General features: G+C 42.6%; 1 protein-coding gene across 4 annotated transcripts in view; it reads right to left on the bottom strand.

The window, feature by feature from the left end:
• SEMA6A (semaphorin 6A) overlaps window positions 1-22,088 on the bottom strand; it is a 129,528-nt gene that overhangs the window by 52,311 nt on the left and 55,129 nt on the right. For 3 of the 4 annotated variants that reach the window (XM_043912316.1, XM_043912315.1, XM_043912317.1), the window contains exons 2-6: window positions 11,762-11,899; window positions 9,120-9,237; window positions 4,890-4,950; window positions 3,885-3,947; window positions 3,067-3,168 (exon numbers count right to left, since the gene is read on the bottom strand). In XM_043912316.1, the coding sequence (XP_043768251.1) occupies window positions 3,067-3,168; window positions 3,885-3,947; window positions 4,890-4,950; window positions 9,120-9,237; window positions 11,762-11,861 (444 nt within the window). In that variant the 5' untranslated portion in view covers window positions 11,862-11,899. Of the gene's footprint in view, window positions 1-3,066; window positions 3,169-3,884; window positions 3,948-4,885; window positions 4,951-9,119; window positions 9,238-11,761; window positions 11,900-22,088 lie in introns of those variants that run through there. The other variant, XM_043912319.1, reaches the window with a different exon arrangement.

The raw sequence follows: 22,088 nt of genomic DNA, 5'->3' as shown, positions 1-22,088 counted from the left end.
TGGAACATGTCTCGGTAGGTGTGGCTAGAACAAGGGGAAGGTGAAGGCACTTCTTAGAGGTGGAGCACCTTGGGGAATGGAACACGTGCGGGAAGAAGGAGCTGGATCCCTTGCAGGCTGGGTAACACAGTGCCAAGGAAACCTGTAATTTGTCATAGGAGATAGGTCTCCAGCTAGGGAATTCGTTTGGATTTGTTCGAAGTATTCATCTTAATGAGTCCTAAACAATGACACACAGGGATGGAATATTAAGTGGCAGAATTAAAGTCAGAGCTCCAGTACACCATTACTGGCTGAATGTTTGATTGACAGGCTGCCTCTTACCACCTGAATTAGCTCCTGTCCTTATGTGAAATTTTAATATCTAGTGATAGTATTTTTTTGCATTGTTGTTCAGTCATTAAGTCATGTCCAACTCTGCAACCCCATGGACTGCTGCATGCTAGGCTTCCCTGTCTTTCACCATCTCCTGGAGTTTGCTAAGACTGCTTAGACCTCAAACTCATGTTCATTGAGTTGGTGATGCCATCCAACCATCTCATCCTCTGCTTTCCTGGTGGCTCCGATGGTAAAGAATCTGCCTGCAAAGCAGGAGACCCGGATTCGATCCCTGGGTTGGGAAGATCGGCTGGAGAAGGGAATGGCTGCCTACTCCAGTATTCTTGCCTGGAGAATTCCATGGACAGAGGAGCCTGGTGGGCTACAGTCCATGGAGTTGCAAAGAGTCAGACACAACTGAGTGACTAACACTTTCACATTTTTCACATTAGTTTAAACTTATAAAAATACCAAAAAAAAAAAAAACCCCACATTGAAAATATTATGTATCTTGATTACTAAGTTAAAAAAAAATTTATTTATGTATTTATTGGCTCTGGTGGGTCCTAGTTGCTGCAAGTGGGCTTTCTCTATTTACTATGAGGCAGGGCGAGGGGGTAGTCTCTAGTTGCCGTGTGCACTTCTCACTGCAGTGGCTTCTCTTGCTGTGGCTCACGGGCTCAGTAGCTGTGGCACACAGGCATAGTTGCTCCACAGCACGTGGGATCTTCCTGCACCAGGGATTGAGTTATTGCAAGGCAGATTCCTCACCACTGACCCCTGGGAAGCCCCATTACTGAATTGTTTTTGGTGCGCCCTCACATGTTGCACCTGATCGGAGTGCCTCCCTTGCCTCACTCTAGTGCTGGCGTGCTGGTGCCCATTTCCAAACGTAAGTGGAAGGTGAGCATGAGGGTAAAATAGATTCTCCCTCTGTCTCTGCTAAAGCACAGTCTTTTAAAACTGTCCAACCCAGGCTGGTGAGCCCTCTGGTCCTGACATCAGCCCATCATTTCTTTTCTCGTCCTTCACAGCTGCTAAGGTTTTACTTTATGCTGGTGACACCCAAATCTAGACATCCCGTGTCTCTCCCTAAATCCAGGGTGAGCCGTCCATCTTTTTGTTGATCTCTATCGTGTCCGGTAGGCATTGCCATCCGTGGGGCCAGGTGCACTTATCATATGCAAAATGGAACCCCCATGTTCTCATGGGGGGGTTCTTCTGTCACATGGGGGGTTCTTCCCGCCAGTCTTCTGTACTCCGTGTCCAAATTGATGGCCGGCCCATCCACCCAACCAGGAGATAGTCTCACAGTCGTTCTTAACTCCTCTCTCTCTTTATCCTGTGCTTCTTATTAATGAGTAAATCCTCCTTTTTTTAAAAAAATAGGATAATTGCCTACAGTGTTGTGTTGGTTTCTGCCGTACAACAACATAAATCCTCCTCGCTTTTGTCACTTCAGTATTTCCTGAGTCTCTTCTCTTCCCTTCATCCCTGGGGCCACCTACCTCTGCAGACTCTTGTTTATTGTCACTTGTCACTTCACGGTCCAACACTTTGGAACCAAATGAAGTTTCTCCAGCTCAGCAGACGGTTTCTTGCTCCGTGCCTTTGTTCATGCTGTTCCCCTATGTGGAATGCCCTGCTCCCTTCATTTGGTTACTTCTTCTTTAAGACCTAGGTTAGGCATTATCTCATTCACTGTTTACCCCGCAAAAAATGAACTGAACCCCTGTTTGGAGACACTATGTCAGGTTCACATCTGGGCAATCACAGAAGCTCGGGTTTCTCCTGGGCTGGGGTGTTCATGTTCCATATGTCCGGGCAACAGGAGGGAACACTCGAAGAGAGGGGTTGTCCAGCTCCTTCTGGAAGCTTTCCCTGACTCCTCGTCTCAGGCTGAAGTAAGCGCTTCTCTGCGATGCTTGCGTCATGCTCTGTATTATGCCGCCATGGCAGCAAACCCATGGATTGAAGTTTTTTCTCCCTGTCTGACTTCCCTAAGAATGGACGCCTCCTATCCGTCTTTGCAGTGTCTATTCCTAGTCGTGGGAGAAACTCAGTATGTATTTTCTGAACAAGAAAACTGAGGGAAGAGGGACAAGGAAAGGTAAAGATGTGGGGTCAAAACCTCAGGTCATTTTTACCTCTACTCCTTCAGTGACACCATTATCAGATGAACTAACTTGATTTATTAATGCTGCAAGGGTTAATCTTTTTCTCCTTTGCATGAAGGTCAAGATAAGTCAGACCATGGTCAAGTAAGCTGAGTTCTGAATGGAATTAAATTCCCGTGTTCTTGAAAATCTTACCTAGAGGAATGTCTACAGTTTCCAATGGCATGCTTTTGAGATCCCTTTTAAAATAGAAATCGTTCACAGTATAAGTGTGTTTTTGTGCTCAGAGAGGAGATGGTGGGGTGGGAGGGAAACGGAGAAAGGGAGAGAGAGGAAACCCACATAGTCTGTGGGGTACGCAGGCTGACATTCTGAACAATAGAGAATAGGGTCTTAACAGAAACGTACTTTGCCGGGTCGGCTCTTTAAAGCCACGTCAATCAATCCTGAACAAACAGGAAGCTTAGAAGCCTGCTCAGGATCAGTCATGTGGAGCACTACATTAAGTGGAACAAGCAAGAGGAACCCAGGTGGTGTTGAATTAACCCTCTTAGGTGACTGCGGGCACAATCACAGTAAATTATGAAATACCTCCGGGCCATGTGGTTCCAACAGACAAAACAACATTTACCTTATAGTTTCTGCAGGAAGGGTTGAAGGCATTGGTTCCACAGACGAACAAAGTATCGTCATTTTTCTTCAGCAGAACTTTAATAAAGTTGTGACACTCATCCTGAAAAACAGTTCAAACTTTTGGGTGTCCACTTTAGGGCAAAAACCCATTCAACCGTGGGCCATGATGTGCTGAGAGCAAAGTGAAAATGCAGGGGGCTGGGGAGTTCTCCTGTGAACAGTCCTTGCTCCTCCTTGTGTTTTTACCCCCAAGATGCTGCTGCTGCTGACAGTAACAACCGCTTTTCAACAGTAAATAAGAACAGGAGGTGTGTGTTTGTGCCACCAAAGGAAGGCAAGCCAGGACATAGCAGCATCCCATCACATTAATTTTAATGCCAGAGGCTCCAGAGTCCCCTGATACACAAGGTTCCCAGCTGAAGTGTGTTTTTATGTTGTTCTGTGATGGAAGGCACAGACCGCTTATGTCTGCGGCAGCCTTTCTGGGCTCTCCTGCAGACTCTGAGGGCTGTGGACCATAAGAGAAGTCCCAACAAGTGTGCTCATTAGAGTCAGCACAAGCCAGTTTGGGGTCCAAAGTCCCTGGTGCCCCCTAAATAGTTCATGATGCAGCCCTAGCAGCTGTCACACTGTTTCATCACATTAAAAGCAAACTGTTTTTTTGCAAATTAAAGCCTTCAATAAGTTGATGGAAGAAGCAATTACTGGGGGAAAAGGGACTAGCATGAGCCATTCCACATCACGGTCTGCGGCTGGAGATAACAGTCAAGAACTTAACCCAAAGTGGCAGCTGCAGAAGAAATGAAAATTGCCTACCTTATGTTTTCCCTTCATTCTGCATGTGTCTACATCAGCTTGTCTAGATTTCCATGTCAGTTTCTGCAGGGATCAAGAAAGAAATCAATTAGAGCCCAGAGGTTGTTGCATTTGATTTTTGAAGTAAGAGTTCCCTGGGGGAGACTAGACGCTGAACATATATTTATTGAAAGCTTTCCACACCCTTTCTCTGAGATTAACGCACCATAACAACAAAAGATTAGAAATGGAAATGTTCATTTAATTTTGAACCCCTAGCTATTCATTAGACTGCAGAATGATCTGCTTCTCTTTGAGAAAAAGATGAAGGAGAAAGGAAAGAAGAGTAAACAACAGTGTGGAAATTTCCCATAAAATATCCACACTAACTTGCTAAATTATGCTCATTTTGATAAAATACATGTCCTTGCCCTTCCCTTTCACTTGATAAATCAGTTTCCATAAAGCAGGCCTTTTCCTTAAAATATGGAAGTCATTTTCTTAAACATAAAGGGGACATTCACTTTAGGTGGACAAAGATTTAATTCAGGTTACACTCCTTCACATAAATTCATGTGCTGAAGGGATCATCTACTTCTGGGGCAGACTTTATTAACTAAAATACCTCCATGTGGAGTTATAAGGAAGCATGGGTTATATTTTATATCTGTCTGAAATGGATAATGATCAAATTCCTGAACCACAACAGTCAAGTCAAACTTAATATTGCAAAAGTTTATGTATGAAAACTGATCTTTTCCTGGACAAACATCCAATATTTTATCCAAAGAATTTAGAAATTACCTAAAATTCCAATGTGTTTATGTGCATGTAACTGATGAATAAAATATGAAGTACATAACCATTTCATATTAAGCCCTAACTCATCACCGAATTAGAGTTTCATAAAATGTTCCCAATTATTCTAAGCCATGTCATCTCAATCAATGCATTTAAAATACATACTCTCTCCAAGAACCATCCTAAGATCCTTCATTTCGGAAAGAACATTTTAAAACTACTTACTTTGCTACAATAAATTTCTTCTGTGTGTGAGGTGTCTATATCAACAGTATAAATATGGTCCCTATAAACAAAGAAGAATTAAGACAATGTTAAACACAAGAGTCAAGGCAGTGCATTTTCTCCTGAATGAGTCCATGTCTCATTCAAGGCAGATAAATCCACATCCATGTTATTAAAAACAAGATCTGAGGGCAAGAATAAGGGGAGGGTTCAGCTTCTAAGAGATGCTTCAGGATCACATTCAGCACCTTCAGAGAAATCATGGCATCTTGCCACCTTTTATGAAAACTTTCCAGTAGCCTCTCGCATGCCGTAACAATAACATCTGTATGTACGTACGTAGTTTAGGTGGGAGATGTCTGCAAAGTTAAATAGGCTTCCAAACTAGCATACAGATGGGTTCGCGTGCCCTTTCACTTGGTATTCAACGTGCTGGAGTTGTTCATCAAGAGACCTAACAAAAAACTAATGTCTATCTCCATCACTTTTTTGAAAACATATTTTCAGCTTTAGCTTTGATGATTTGATTGACAAGACAGAAGACGATAAAGGTAAAATTATTTCCAGAAGCCACTCTTTTTCACACAGGGATGGTCAATTAAGGTTCAGATGTACTTGAGCTAAAGTTTACATTTCTTGCTTCTGTTCACCTTCCTGTTTTGCTGAGAACTTGGTTGTCTTTATGATTTGCTGCCAATCTCCCCTTGGAAGGGGAGAAACAGAATGAGCAGCTCAGGTGTGGGGCTATATTTAAACATCCCCTTCTGTGTGAGCTGAGTACAAGGGCGTTTTTGTCTGGAATTCAGAAGAAAGAAAAGAAAAGCGCTACATTCAACTGAGGAGATGGGGGGCTAGTGAGGGAAAGCAAAACAGCTCGTTTTCCCTTGAAATAACATTGACTTTTTCTAAAATGCAGGAAGTCCTGGGGCTGGAAAATTACCCACAGCTTTAAAGCAAGACCTCAAGGCTCCCATGCAGACTTTCAGGGCCCCTCATTACTTAAAAGAAAGGGAAAGGGGAGAAGGGAAGAAAGAAAAAAGAAAGGAATTATCTGCTGTCAGAATTCACTTCCATTTTTTTCCCCCAGTTCTTTGGAAATCTGTTTGCTACTACTTTTAGGGAAAGAACAACAGAGAAAAACAGAAATAAAAACAGCCTTTCTCCTATGAAAATAAAAGGAGGGGATATGGCAGTTGGCCTATAAAATTCCCTTGCCCTTGTGAGTATGTGTGAGTGTGTGTGTGTGTGTGTGTAAGAGTGGTGAGGGAGAGAGAGAGAGGAGCCTGTTTTGTAAATTGCTGAATTGGAAAGTTCTTCAGACTCCAATAGGGTGCCAGAACCGCTCTGCCCTTTAATTCCGAGGCAGTTTTATGGCATTCCTTTATTGCTTGTTTGACTTTATTGGCGGTGCTATGGGTCAGGTTCATTATTGGAGTGGAATTGCCTATTACTTTGGTATCAGCTTTGAGATAACTTGAGATTTTTTCTGGCCCTGCCTCTCCTCAAAACTTTAAGTAGGAGCTGAACGTATGAACTGTGAATTAACATCTGATTAATATGCACTGGCAATTCCTCAGAAAGCTCTTGATTGCCACCCCCACCCACCCCTTTGGCATGGCCTGTTTATGTTAATTAGCAGTTCAGAGATTAAGCAACAAAAAAAGAATTTACAAAATGGATAATAATAAAGCAGAACTGAAAAGGGGCGTTGCTCATCAAGCTTCCCTCAGTCCCTGGGTTCTGGCTGGGGACATGGCTTCTGATAGCTGACACCCATTGTCTAGAAGAACTGGGGAGCCTTTTAAAAATAAAAATTCTATGAATGAAATCTCTTTTGGACAGTGGCAATATTTTTCAGTCTCCAAGAGATCACATTGCCCAGCACACAGAACAATGCTTTATGCTAAACCACAGATCAAGGGTCAGGGGTTTTCCCCCAGCACCGTGTGTGCATCCCAGGTTCATTCGCTGCTCTTACTGAATTCAGTTACTTAAACACAAACTGACTTAATCCTAGGACTTCCTCTTCCCCTCTCCAGTGAGCATCATTGAACTATGTTGGCATGACTTGAGTCTGGGGAAGGATTTCACTTTAAATCATGTTAGTGGCTGCCTAGGAACGTGGATCTCTTGGGGCTCTGTTGGAAAATGTGAAATTAAAGAGAGAGGAGAGACCCTAAATATGCAAACCACAGAAATCATTTAGGAATTTTTCCAGGGGTGTGTATTCCATGGAAGTGACTGCACAAAGTGAAAACCAACATGTCAGTACTAGGCTGTTACAGATTTGACCTTTAAACAAGGGCAAGATTTGACCTTTAACCAAAGATGAGTCTGTTTTATAGAGTTACAATCGTGAATGTGTTTCTCCTTTTTTTCCTTCTTTCCTTTCTCCTTTTTTTGGGGTCAGGAGTTAGGATGAAACAGTCTTGGTTTTAACAAGGTGTAATATTGGTCACTTTGAAGTCTGCACAGCACCTTATTCCTAACTCTGGTGCCCCCTGGACTGTTTCACACCCAAGTTAAAGTCATCAGGTAGTCAGTTATGTTTCTTTTCCCCCTAAAGACTGGGTTGCAAAGCGAACAATTCATAGAAGATTCTTGAGTCAGCCTATTTCTCACAGATACAATATTTTATCATTTGTTTTGACCAGCCTTTAGCTAACTGGGTACAAACGTAATCTTCCACCCCTGTTACATTTAGGAAACTGAAAATGGTATTTAAGGGGGAGCTAATACTCTCCAGAGAGGTGGCTACTGGGGACTCATTGGAGTGTTTTTAATGAATACCCACAGTGGCTACTGTTCTTGGAGAACAGCTATTAGAAGGTTATCACCAGGACAGGTAGGCCTTCTATGGCTCAGCAGACTGCAGAGCACAGAGAGTATTGACCCAGACTCTAGAGCAAGACTGTTCCAGTTCAAGTCCTGCCCGTGTTGTTCTGACCCAGTCATTCCACCTTTGCGCACCTTAGTTTCCTCCCGGAAGACATGGGGATGATAACAGCTCTAACTCAAAGGGCTTTTTTTTCCCCCAGGATTGAATGAATTAACATTTATAAAGAACTTACAACTATATTTGCAATTTATATAGCACATACAACAAGTATGTACTAAGTGTTTATGAAATAGAATTTTTAGAAAGTGCTTTGGCATTGCTCCCTGTGACCAAAATGTAGGGTACTCATAGGATATTTTAATCTAGCCAGTGGTTTTTTTTTTTTAACTTTACATTGTATAGCTTGTATTTTCAGAACATCTAAGTGCTTTGAAGGAATCCGGGACTGTTGTTCTTTACTTGTTCTTTACTTGTGCTCACAGCCAGACAGGTACTACAAACATAATCTCTATTTCTCCTTCCCAGTGTAAAACGACTCATCAGTCTAGACCCAGGTTATACCACAGTGGACCCCACAAGATATTGCTCCTTGTTGCTGTTTATTTAGAAATATTTTGAATAAGCCACAACCCCTGTCCCCAATGGGGGAGCATGTATTTTTAGAATCCCAAGGGACACCATTAAGATAATCTACTCTAGTCTCTTATTTAACAAAGGACACTGAACAGCCAGAGAATTTATGGTCCAGGTAAGTTAAGAGTAGAGTTGAAACAAAACCTAAATCCATATGATCCCTGTCTGGGTAGTATTCTTGCCAGGCCATTCATCCTTAAAGCATGGTCTGTTTGAATAACATTTCCCCAGTGGATGAGTATTTTCTGAACTAGATCCACATCAAAAACTTCTACTGGGTGGCTGCTGCCATTCTGCTAAAGTAATAATATATACTATATATTATCTGCAAAAATACAGGTTTAACATACACCCACCCACACACCCATTCAACTTAATTTGATACATGTTGACACATTCAACTTAATTTAGCAAGTATCAAGGAGAGCACACTTTACCCTATGCTTGAGTAAATATCTGTGTATACTGTATGTGTGTATATACATATATATGTATATACACAATGTTCAAGATAAACAGTGGATTATTTGAGTTTAAACTCCAAAATATGCAATTATTTCTATCCAAATCCACATCATCAAGTTAAAAGAACACAGAAAATCTTGAAAGAATGGTTGTTTGACAAATGAAAGTAGCCTTTAAATAAAGTAATGCTCTCTTTGGGAATGTCAGGATCTTTACTGTGAGGCAGAGTGTGGACATTTAGGTATTAGGAACGCTGGATGCTCCAAAGGCAAACATGGGGAAAGGGGGCTCACCTGGCAGCAATGTACAGGGTTCTGTTCATGATCACAATCATTTGGATGTCCAGCCTGTGCCTCTGCGTGGTGTTCCGTCCTGGCTTGTGGCCCACAAACACCGGATACTGTTTTGTATCTGTGAAAAGAGGACATGGGGCAAGAGAGGGAAGAGGGAATCAAGCCAAGAATTGACAGGACCGGGGCGGGGGCGGGGAGGGGGGTGGCCACAGAACAAAACCATATTGAAGTTCAACCATGCCACCATTTTCCACCCAGGTCTGTTATTTTAGGAAATGTTGTGATAGAAAAGTTGTCTTTAAGGATAATCGAGTTACAGTTTCATTTCCTGATGCTAATAAGCCTGGGCTTAGATTTCTGAGTGTCACTCTTTCTGACTTGTCCCTCTTTCTTGGGGGGGGGGTGTTAAACTTGCCAGTGAACCCTTTGCATGAAGGTGCTCTTTTCTTCCCCAGTTTTCTTTTCATCTTCTTTAGAGTGCTAAGCCCAAGGGGCAGTCTGCCAAAGATCTTGTCTCCGGACAAAACTATTTCAAAGCAGCCTTCCCATCAATCACCACAAAGGCAATGTGGTCTGGAGGCAAGAGCCCTCGTCCAGGGGCCAGAAGGAAAATGCAGTCTCCACAGGCGTCCAGCTGGAATAATCCACTATTGAAGGCAGCTCCACTAGGTCGGCTGGCATTCTAGGAACTGTGGGAAGTTCACTCTCGAGTTAAGCAATTGGCTAATCTCACAGAAATGGGGGCTTTGACAGGACAGGGTCAAACTGAGTGTAGCCAGTCGGGTGATCTGGAATTTTCCCTGACCTGGAGAGTCAGCGAGCCTATTTCCCCTTTTCTGCAGTTCTCCTCAGTGGAGAATAGGCAATTTGTAATAATACCTGACCTTTGGAAATACCTACAGCTCAAAAATCTCTCTGCCTTTGAACCTATGATCACCAGAGCACTGGCAGTATTCAGAGAAACTAAGGGGGGAAAAAAAGATGAGTCACATTTAAAAGGCAGTTGTTTTGTGGGGGGGGTGAGAAGAATATAAATAATGACTCAAAATCCATTCATAGATTAATGCTTTGACCCATACACCTTAAATCCCTGTAACCTCTGAGTCTGACTCACTCTTATTGGAGAGCATCAGTATATCTTACAACCACGCTTGGTATGGGATTATCTTGTACTTTTCCTTCCACTGCTCTGAAATTTTATCCACCCATTCAGCAAGGAAGTTGCTAAAACAATTAATTCCTGTCTCTGTCCTGTCAAAGATTTGAGTGTCCACTGAAGTAGGTTTTCAGTAGCATATTTGGGGTCTCTTTTTTATTTATTTATTCATTTTTTTCCTGGGGTCTTTTCTGCACAGGGGCTCCGAAGATAGACTACTTATCTCAAATAGAGATAAATGCTTATTAAGGTTTAGTATTTTGAGTTAGGCGGAGGAAGGAAATGGCAAGCCACTCCAGTGTTCTTGCCTGGAGAATCCCCATGGACAGAGGAGCCTGGTGGGCTACAGCCCATGGGGTCACAAAAGAGTTGGACACGACTGAGGCGACTTGGCATGCACTCACGCCACTTCAAGAATGATGATTTCAAACTACACAGTTTGGTCCTTAGTCATGCCCTAACTTTTGTTCTTAATTAGAGGTGTAAAGCCTTGCCATCTCACCTTCATGTAAAATTACTTCTTTTTACAACCTAGACTGTCGAGCAGAAAGCTGGGTGGACAGCATTAGTATCCTAATATTACTGTCAAATACCTTTTTAATGGTTCATTCAGTGTTTGAGGATAACTACTGTGATGATAGATATTTGGGTAAAATGCTTTCCCCTTTACTGTGATAAAATATTTTATCTTTTGGAGAAAAGGAAAAAAAGTAGTTAATTGTCTATTTCATTCCACACGCAGGTAGAATTATCCTCTTTTGAGGAGTCAACTGACCTTTTCATCATGGTGCCTTCTACCCTTGATATTGAAGCAGAGATCAAAAGAAAGTTATGAACAGTTAAAATAGGTCCACTGGGAATTCAGCAGCACTTTAAGTCTTGCAATGATATACTTCTAAGTCTAAACAAAAGTTGATTTTTGTCCCAGTCTTCTTTTCTGTTGTAACAATGCCTCTGGATTAGTTACCCTATGAAAACGTGCAATCCTGGCAACACCCAGAAGACTGTGATGTTCTCCCAAAGCTGGTTTCTAGGTGTGATCACAGCCTCCTTGTAGTGACTGAGACTTCACTGGAGGTACTGAGGGATGTTTCAAATCCTCACACAAGTGTGTCCCCGCAAGCTCGTTTATTGGATTCATAGAACAGTCATCCCACCAGTTTGACTAGACTTGAATTATCCACCTTCCCAGGTGGCGCTGCCGGGGTGGGGAAGATTCCCTGGAGGAGGGCTTGGCAACCCACTCTAGTATTCTTGCCTGGAGAATCCCCATGGACAGAGGAGCCTGGAGGGCTACAGTCCATGGGGTCACAAAGAGTTGGACACGACTGAAGCGACTTAGCATGCCCACGTGCATGCCATCCACACAAGTTTAAGTGACTACCAAGTCTCCTTTTCTATGAACTGTTTAATGTGTGTGTTTTGCCAGCTGATGCAGGCACAAGTGCCGGCAGAGGGAGAGAGTGAGAGAGAGGTCGATACTTACAGTTGCCATGCGAAATACTGATTGGCTCAGAATCTTCTGGGAAAGCAGCCCCAGCACAATGTAGCAGTGTGAAATATAGCAGCAAGGCTTCTGACCTCATAGTAGTTCAGCGGGGAGACTTTCCTTCTCTACTTCACCCTGCCAAAGAGCAAAGAAGGGATTTTTATTCTTTTCTTTTTTTTTGCAAGTCAGTTTTATTCCATTCCATAAAATCAAATGGCCTTGAAGATAAATTTTAGAGAAAGGGGCCTCTGTGTTCTATCTTTCCTATTGTGGATACACCCGTGATGGTATTTTGCAGAAGGAACCTGTCTTATCACCCATTGCACCCTTCTCCCTCATGCATAGGAGCCCTTTTGCAAAATTTCTCCCAAACCAGTGACTCAAGAGTCTTGGTTCTTTTGCCCTGAGCCATCATGAGGCCATTATGTGTGACTATTTCACAATCACGAAATGATGTTCTGAAAAAATGTGGATAATTGAGAATGCTTTTTTCCCCCCTTTTAATGTAAATACTTTTTTTTCCCTTCTCAGCAGGTTTAGAGCAGCATGCCATCTCCAGACATGTTTTATGTGGCCAGCCCAGGATCTTTCAGAATTTTGAAATAGTTCCCCAATGCTGAAAAATTAGAAGGTTTCTACCCTTCTTTAGAAAAATCAGAATATCTGACATACTGACCTAAATGACAGTTCCCTTCAAGCATTATGCTCTCAGCCACAAACACCACCGCTCCACCTGGCCCTCAACAGCTGTACAGGCTCTGTTCAATGATTTCCCATTACCCCCTTGACCCCTTAGTTGAGATTTTCACTCCTGGTTATGTAATTCTACAGTAATTCTATAGTGACCTTAGACATAAATAAAATCACATAATCTATGTTTAAAAAGAAAGAAATGGATCCTTTCAGACTCTGTGGAGAATGTTACAGGCAGCATCTGAAACCACATCCTGAATAGTATTGTTGACTTTGACAAAACCCTATCTTTGTATATTTTAGTGTCAGATGTGGTGAAATGGTAGTGAACAAAAATGCCAGATATACTGTTCTACCCATCTGCATTTTCTTAAAGATGCTCTTTATGTGTAGGAAAAAAATCTCCTACATCATTACAAGTAGAAACATTCCCATGTGGGGCTGCTGGATACAGTGAAAGGAAAGTCATAAGACAGAACATATTGCATAATTCTCAGGCATATTTCAAATAACTGTTGATCAGGGAAATTAATGTAAAATGGGGATATCTTTTTATCTTTGTAAAGTCTTTGAAGTAGCCTGCCAAAGATTGTCTTTTTTGAACAAAGCTATTTCATGGTAGTCCATCAATCATTTAAGATTTGGGTGTAATAAAGTCAAACTTAGCAACTTACATGTCTTTGAAAGTTAATTTGGCAAACAAACTGCTAACTGACGCTTTTTGGAACACACTTAATATTAGATACCTGTGTGTCTCTTCTTCATGCCAAAAAAAGCATTAACAAGCCCCAAGTGTTGCATTGCAACTGATAATTTCACAGACACAGCTGGGTCTTAATCATTTGTTCAATCGAAAAGTGCACATTAATTAATTTGCCTTACCTTGAAAATCAAAGAGGGAGAGAGGTTGAGAGAAAAGCCTAAGCCATTCCATATCTCCATTTCTGATGTGTAGGTTAAAAGTAAACTTTAAATAATTACTTGTTCACAGGGCAGTCCATTACCCAGAGATGCAAATGTGTATTTACAGACAGGTGAAAAGCACTGCTCTAGCCATTCATTCATTTGCCAGTTCTTCCTATTCTGGAGAATCTAAACCCAAAGGGAAGCTCTGAGATGCCCTGACTTAGCTTGTCAGGGCTTGTGTTCAGTATAACATTAAGGAAGAGAAGTCAATCACAGGAGTAAGTAAAACATAAAGCAGACCCCAATCAGAAAGTATCTGGATAAGACGAAGTGGCAACCTTTTACTAAGGGCTCAAGAGCAATATCATAGTATTGTACAGAAGCCTTCACCTCTGAGAGTTTGCAGCATGCTGCAGAAGAATAATGGAGACTCAATGACAGATTCTCATTCCTTTAGAAATCTTTGAGAATATCTGTATCCGTTTAAAGATTAACTTTTCTTGACATGACAAAGGAGTCTGTATCCTCCCACAATTACATGCATCTTTGTACAGATGTCCTCCAGCTAATAATATATCTCCTAATTTTAATTTTTTCCATCTTAATGATTGCATGGATTGATGCAACACTCCCAGACCCAGATGCTGGCAGGAAGAGCAACGCATGAAGAGGAAATCTCTTATGCAATCCAATGGCTTTTTTTTTCAATCCTTATACCTTGCCCCAATCATGGTTGAGATGGGTTATTTAAATATCTCCAGGTTTACAGGAGGGCTCTATGCCAGGAAAAGTATCTGTTTTATGTGTCTTCATCTCATCATATCATCAGGTTTTTAACGTGTACATCATATGGGTGAAAGTGTTCTGGCAGTCCCGGTTAATCTTGGCTAGTCCACGTGAATGCTTTATAATTTTCTTCAGCTGAGGTTTTGATGTATCATTCCCTTCGTACACAACTTTGGGCTCTAACCCTTGTAAATAAGTAGACAATATATTTTCCTGCTGAAACGATGACTTTGTGGAGAGATCCCAATACAATCACATTGTCATTTTCTATCCTGCTGAACATGGGCTGAGTTTCCCTGCTAAGAACACAGCACACAGACTTGTACCAGCCCAGGAGAATAAAAACAAATTAGAACTTTTCACTGCTTTTCAACATCTTGAGCTAGCTGAGCTGCTGCTATGGGGTTGTTTAAGTGATCTGGAAACTCTGTAAAGTGTAGCATGGGGCTTCCCAGGTGGCACAGTGGTAGAGAATCCACTTGTCAAGCAGGAGACACGGGTTTGATCCCTGAGTCAGGAAGATCCCCTGGAGAAGGAAATGGCAACCCACTACAGTATTTCTTCCTGGGAAATCCCATGGCCAGAGGAGCCTGGCGGGCTACAGCTCATGGGGTTGCAAAGAGTTGGACACAACTGAGCAACTAAACAACAACAACATATAGCATATTTATAGGCATCTGTAGACTCTTGTCAATTTCCCTCTCTGTGACTGTGCTTGTATAGGCTGAAAATGACTTAGACTTAATCAGCTACCCAGAAAATTAGATCCTGGGAAGACTATCAATGTGAGGATTCTAAACAAAAACATTTACTTCAAAAATAAGCTTATTAGGCCTGAATTTTCCATCTACATCGTCTCAGCCTTCCATTATTCTTAGCCCGAAGAGAAATGACCCGTGTAAAATATACCATCCCTAAAACATGCTATTCCAACACTTTTCTAACCCACAAAAGTCACTGGAAAACCTTAAGAACAGGCAGACGAAGTTATGGGTAAAAAAGACATTCCTAAGACAGAGGTGGGAATGTTTCCACTGGGGGGGGATGGCCCCTCTCCTGTGGACAGCAGCCACGCAGCTCCGGAGTGCTGGCCTGGCGCACTGTTGGCCCACAAATCTAGTTCTCTGATTTTTCCTTTTCCTTAAGAAGCCAGTAATCTAGAGTTGTATGTTAAAGCTCCTATTTTTTTTTTTTTCCCTAAATGTTGGCAACTAATTTAGTGTTTTTCTTCTCTGTAAGTCAGTTTGTCCAAGTCCTACTGGTTTGTGAGCCCAAGGAGAATTTTCTGGGGCAGGAATTGGGGAGTAGTGGGTAGAGGAGTGGAACTAGTACTGGGCGAAGCGTGAGCAATTCTCTGGCCGGGTGGGCTTATCATGGCTTCTCAGTCATGTGGTGCTTGTGAAATTAACCTGATTAATAAGAAGGAAGATGTGACCACTTGTGACCTCATTCTTTGACTTCATAACCATTTCTGGTTCTTGTGACATCCCCTTCGCTTCATGCTTTTACTGACACAATGACTTCTGTACAACAAGGGTCGGGGCGGGGGGTAAATGGAAACCCCAGTTGTTGTCGATACATGCAAGTCAATGGGCATTGCTGTTTTTAAAGACCCAAGTGGGCTGTTCCACGTACTGTCTATGTGTTCAGCTGTAGCATCACTGTACTTCGACTTGGCTACATGGATACAGCTTGCATCTGATTTGTAACAACCATTCTTCCAGAATGTTGGTACCCAGTGAACATTTGAATAGTAAGTGGTAATATGAGAAAATAATTTATCTGGAAACTTGCAAATACAAAATGCTCTTGATGATAACTCTTAAGTGTACCCTAGAAATAAAGAGGAAATGATGGTAGTAGCCCTTTTTTTCCTGTGAGGAAAAGCATTTACTAACATGTCTTTTAAAAAGCACATTTTCTACTAACATCATAGGAAGTTTAAAAGGTAATCATTAATTTATGCCATCATTAATAGACAGAAGGTGTGACGCTGGGTAAGTCTCATAGCCACACTGATGCCTAACTATGTCACCCCAACAATGAGGGGATATAAAATATAATGGCCTACCAAAACTGCTCTGAGCTCTAAGACTAGAGCAATTACAATTCTAGGTGATTCTGCAAGTACGTGATGGTGATTCGGGAGGACAGTACATGGAGTGACCCTGAGCTGGGATGCTGCAAGGCCACAGACACCTTCTGGAGGTGTGGGGCTGGGATGGGAGGAGCAGGAGTCCAGGCAGAGTGGGCACTGGGGCTCCAGACAGTGGGAGATGCAGCTGGGCTCTGGGGGGGCGATTGTGTTAGCCCCCGTCTGAGATGACCACAGAGGTGGGAACAGAACAAACTCCATGCACCTAGCAGGTGCTCTTTCCAAAGAGAATAGGGCTGGGTTTTTTCTGTATCCTTTCCTGAAAGTGAAAGTCCCTCAGTCATGTCCGACTCTTTGTGACCCAATGGACTATACAGTCCATGGAATTCTCCAGGCCAGAATACTGGAGTGGGTGGGGATCTCCCCGACCCAGGAATTGTACTGGGGTCTCCTGCATTGCAGACGGATTCTTTACCAGCTGAGTTACCAGGGAAGCCAGTATCCTTTCCTGGTTGCCCCTAAATTGCACATGGTTTGGAAACTCAAGGGGCCATATTGTGTCACTGGTTCTGTATGTGGCAAACAGGAGGAAGGGAACAGGCTGTCTTCAGTTTGCTCACAGCACAGTAACTATGGAAAGTTCCTCAAGCTGGGGCAAAGAACTGTGATGCTGCCTACTGTCAGCATCAGGGCAAAGTTCAAGGCCCATAGCTAGTTCTGACCTGGTTGAGGAGATCATGGTTGTTACTGTTGAGTCCCATTTGGAGTTTAGTCAGGTTTTACTCTAAGGATGACATTTTCATTTTTATTGCCCAGCTTTCTGACCTCTTCATCTTTGTCTTTACAACATGACTATCTTGAAAAAATCTGAAGTGAAGCTGGCGTAAAAGCTTTTCCTTGAAATGAAATGATGGCTAATAATAGAGGGAGGCAGTGGGAGGAGAGGGCAGGAACACAGGACTTGAATGCCTTTGCCCCACTCATGAGTTGGGACCTCTGGAGAGATGCTGAAGATCTCTAAGCTTTGGATTTCTCATCATGAAAGTGGCTAAAATCGCTTCTCAAGATTGTGAGATAACGCACATAAAAAAAATAGTAGCCCTCCACAAACATCTGCTCATTCTTCAGTTGAGGTACTAAAAACTGCCTTTGAACAGCTTTTCTTGGGATTCTTTGAATTCCCAGATTAACAACTGGAGTCTTATGTCTTCAGTGGGAGAAGCAGTTCTCTCCTCCTTCTCCTTTCCTCCATCCCTTCCATCCTCCTTCCAGCCCCTAAGCTTCCTCTCTGGAGGGAGAGTCTGTCTCACATGTCTCACACAGCTCACGTTGTGTGATTTTAAAAATGTGAATCACAGCACTCTCACAAGTGCAAAGGAAAACATTGGTGTGGACACTGGTGAAAGGGTGGGGTGGGAGTGAAAGTTTATTGAGGACCTTCTATGTGTGACACACACGTATGTTATTTTACTTAAATATCACAGCAATCCAGAGAGACAGGCCATATCCTCTCCACTGTGCAGACAAGGAAACTGAGGCTCACAAAGGATAAGTAAGATGTCCGGTCAATATTTACAGCGCGTCAGTAAAAGGGGAAAGCCAGAAAACCAAGCCAGGGTTCATGCATAGTTGCTCAGTCATGTCCGACTTTTTGTGACCCCATGGACTGTAGCCTGCCAGGCTCCTCTGTCTGGGGGACTTTCCAGGCAAGAATACTGGAGTGGGGTGCCATTTCCTCCTCCAGGGGATCTTCCCCACTCAGGGATCAAACCTGTGTCTCTTTCATCTTCTGCATTGGCAGGCGAATTCTTTACCATTAGCACCACCTGGGTTGAGCCAGCGCTATGTGATGCCAAAGTGGATGTTCTTCCTAGCATGTCAAAGAAAGGGGAACAGAAGGAAGGTTGGGAAGAGAGAGAGGCTGGCATAAATGGAAACTTCACTTAATGATCGTAGTTGGATATAGGTTGATACATCTGTGCTTAGGTGGACAGAGTGGCTGAAAGTCCCTCATGGCTTCAGTAATAAAAAAAAAAACCTATAAAAGGAGTGCACAGTTGCTTGCAAACATGTAGGCACGCAAAGGCTCATTCTACTTTATAGCCCGGTGATTGCAGGCTGAAGGTGGTAGAAAGATTCAAATGCTTCTCGACCACAGTTTTAGGAGGTATAGATGAGCTTGTGACACCTCTGTGTTAAGTAGAACCACTTGCCTGCTGGCAGCCCCCTCAACAGTGATGCTTTAAAATAAATACATCATGGAGAACATTGTCTGTGATGAAGGGTGAAAACAAAGCTGCCTGTTTCAGGAGCTGAGAGGATAAATAGATTTGGACACCCTTCAAGTCTAAGTAGGGAACCTCTGCTCAGAGAAGAGGTGGGGAGCGGATGTCAGTGCAGAAAGCCCAGTTTGCTGAGTGCTGGAGACTGCAGGTTATTCCCGTACCAGGGGGACAGTTCGAGAATCAAGGAGTGTTTAAACAGCAGGTGTCCTTCCCTGGCCTGGGCCTTCCTGCTCCAAGGGCTGCAGCATGATAGGGAGCCACAGAAGAACCCTTCCCACACGGAGGTAGGAACAACTGGGACCTGCTGGTCTGGTTGAAATGTTTGCTATACGCAGTCTTCACAGGTCATGTTGGCCACCTGCTGGGTGATGTTGTGTGAAGATGCAAGTTTTATGCACATGAGAAAAACAGCTCTAGCCTTCAAGTAAAGCATCTGATCTTTTTCTCCTCCTCTTCTCAGCCATTAACAGAGACATAAAAGCTCCCATGTCAGGGGAAAGGGAAGTGGCACAGACCGAACTTCAACACATTTTGGAGAAGGATGATGGCATTCAGTGGAGTACAGTAATAAATATCGACTGTGTTTAATAGGTGTCCTATTTTAGATCTGAAACCACTGTCACAAAGGAGCAGGAAAACAGCTGTGAATTCAGAAGTCCTTTTAGAAAAAAAAATTTTTTTTTTTTTTTTTTTTTAAGAAAAATAAAGGTTGGTTGTAAACCTATGATACTTTGGGGGAGAGAAGGCAAGTCTGGTCTTTCAGGTGATAAAGTCTTTGTTATGATCATTTTCTTCCTTTCTACCAAGGCTCTCCCCACCCCATCAATGCTTGAGATGACGCATTTAATGCACTTTTCTTGGCTGTTTCAGATACAGTCTTGTGACTCATTAGGGCTCCATAGTTACAGGCATGATCTTGGCAATCTATGCAGAAAAGACTGTGGCAAACTCCTTGATCTCAGAAAGCTGCCACCATCCCAGCCATGTTCACCCACGTCACACCCTAGCTTCCTGCCGTCTCTGTGCTTTTCGACATTTGTAATATTGCTGCCCTCAAACATCTGCTCCAGAGATAGGAACAGATACCTGCTTTGTTTTGCTGTTGAGGAAACTGAGGCCCTGAGAAGTGAGGTCATTTTGGCAAATGTAGCGCAGCTGAGAAGTGGCAACGCTGAGCAGCCATTGAGGACTCCGGACGCCAACCCCGAGCTCCGTCCCTATGTTACGTGGCTTTCGGAGAGGAAGCCAAGGCTCATTCATTTGTCCTTGGCTTTCTGCCTGATGTTCATTACTTCCATCACTTGCCCTCCCTCTTACTGGTTCCCTGCTTTCTGCCAGGAGCCAGGCTCTGTGCTGGATGCTGAGACAGCCAGAGATGGAAAAAACTAGATCTCTTCGCCCCGCTCAGGACCTTGCTGTCCTAGCAGGTGGGCCTGACAGTTCTAGATCATTGTCCAAAAATAGAACACCTAGACAATCATTTTTCCAAAAGAAATTAAAATTCTGTTGGGGAGAATACTATCTGGACGGTGCAGGTGTTGCAGAGGAACGTGGGCGGGATGCTCAGCGAGACCTCTCTTTGGAGAAAGCCTTGGCAGGTTGCAAGACTGTTCACTGTGGATGGTGGGGGTTAGAGGAGAGGCAGGTCGGAGGACATTTCCAGTTGAAGGGTGCGTCTGGAGAGCAAGGCATTGAAACGGGCGATTCCATGCCGATCAGACTTTCAGATGCTTTCAAATGGGGCCATTTCACTCTCTGCTTAAGGAATTTCAAATATTTGTCTGAAGTAATGAATGGATTTTTTTTTTAACTTCACCCAAAGTTCAGTTTAAAGAACGTAGCTCAAAGCGTAGCTCAGAAGATGGTATATGATTATTTTTCCTTCTAAGAATATGACAGAAGAAGAAAAAGTGGTGTTGGGGGAAATTCTGAGGGAACAGCTGAGCATATTGGCATTTATTCTTTCAAGGTGCTGAGTATGTGGGTTATTGTCATATTACTCTCCCTGGTTTTCTACACATTTGTGATTTCATTAAAAATGAAAGAGGGCAAAACTAACATGCTTAAATTGAAGGCAATTTTGGCCAGCCCTTAGAAAGATATTTGCAGAGTAACTTTAAAGGGAACAAACGAAGGATATTACTGACTGGAGTTTTCCATGAACATTTGTCAAAACCCTGAGCTGATTTAAATCAAAACAGAGCAATGGCTGCCCTTTGTCAAGATAATTCTCCCTTGTAATTACTCCTGTGTTTGCTCTCAGTATAATTTACAGAAAACAGAATCTCCCAGCCATACCTCTGAGGCTCAGGTGGCTGACGGATTGCGCTCATTCCTGATCTTGGAGTGGAAGTCCACCGCAGACATGGCTCGGAGAGAATTAAGAACAACTTGCAAGTTTCTCCTTTTGAGCTCTGAGTAACAGTCCCAAATAACAATATCACCAAGCACAAAAGACCGAAACTGACAGAATCCTATAAATTCTTACTGCTTTTTTGGTAAGAAGTTTAAGATCAGGGAGTAAAAATGATTTCCTTAAACTAAACTTTTGAAATAGATTCTCTGGTGTTTACTGCATGCCATCTTTCATCATATTTATTATCTCTTTCAATGAGCTCTGATGCTCTCCCAGTATCCTTGAAGCCAAAAGTAGAGTTTATATCTGACTACAAGCTTCTGATTTTAGACCTGCTATAATTTCAGGATCTGTTCCATCACATACCATGATATTGCTGACTGGTACTTATCAGCCGTAGAAATCTCCATACACAGCGGACTATCTGTTTGTCTCTCTGTGTGTAGACACATCCAGAACAGAAATGAGATGGAAGCATTGTCTCTTAAATTTCCATAATTTTCTTATATTCTTTAGGAAATTCATTTCATTTATGAAAAGGAAAAAAAAATAGTCCACTTTATGTCCCATTAAACTAGAGGGAAATTGCAAAGCCATACATTTAAACCTATTTCAGTTTATTATGGTATCTGGTAGATATCACTGCACTTTTCTGAAATAAATGTCTTTACTGGCTTTGTTCATGTTCTTTACACATATGAACGTGACTCATTAGTCCAGCTTGGTTTACTTAGGGCAGGATCAGTTTGGATTGGGGTCGAAAGAGCACTATTTACTACTTACCCACTCCCTAAAGTGTTCATTTGTTTTTAATGTGAAATCCTACCTTCAAAATGAAGAACTGTTTCTAAACATCCTGAAAATAGGCTTCCTTAAGGCCACTGAGAGTCAGTTCCAGGAAATTATGAGTTTGTCTAAATGCCTCTACCACTTAGTGACTTGATTTCTTATATAGGTGACCTAAAGGTCACTGCACAGAACCATCTGAAACCCCATCCACTGAGATGGAGGCGGTCAGCATCCAGCTGAAGTATTTTGGTGGTGGGATATAGAAAGACAAGCAAATTAGTGTTTGAAATACAGGTATACAATCCTTTATTTGCAAATACAAACAGTAACAATGCCCCCCCCCCCAAATCAAGAGTTTTTTTTTTTTTTTTCTATTCATTTGGTGACAAAACTTGACCTCCAGTGGCATGACAC

The sequence above is a fragment of the Cervus elaphus genome, chromosome 9 (assembly GCF_910594005.1).
Source record: "Cervus elaphus chromosome 9, mCerEla1.1, whole genome shotgun sequence".
In the NCBI taxonomy this organism is placed as follows: Eukaryota; Metazoa; Chordata; class Mammalia; order Artiodactyla; family Cervidae; genus Cervus; species Cervus elaphus.
Note: the sequence above shows the minus strand (reverse complement) of the source record. Positions and strands in the feature narration are given on the sequence as shown.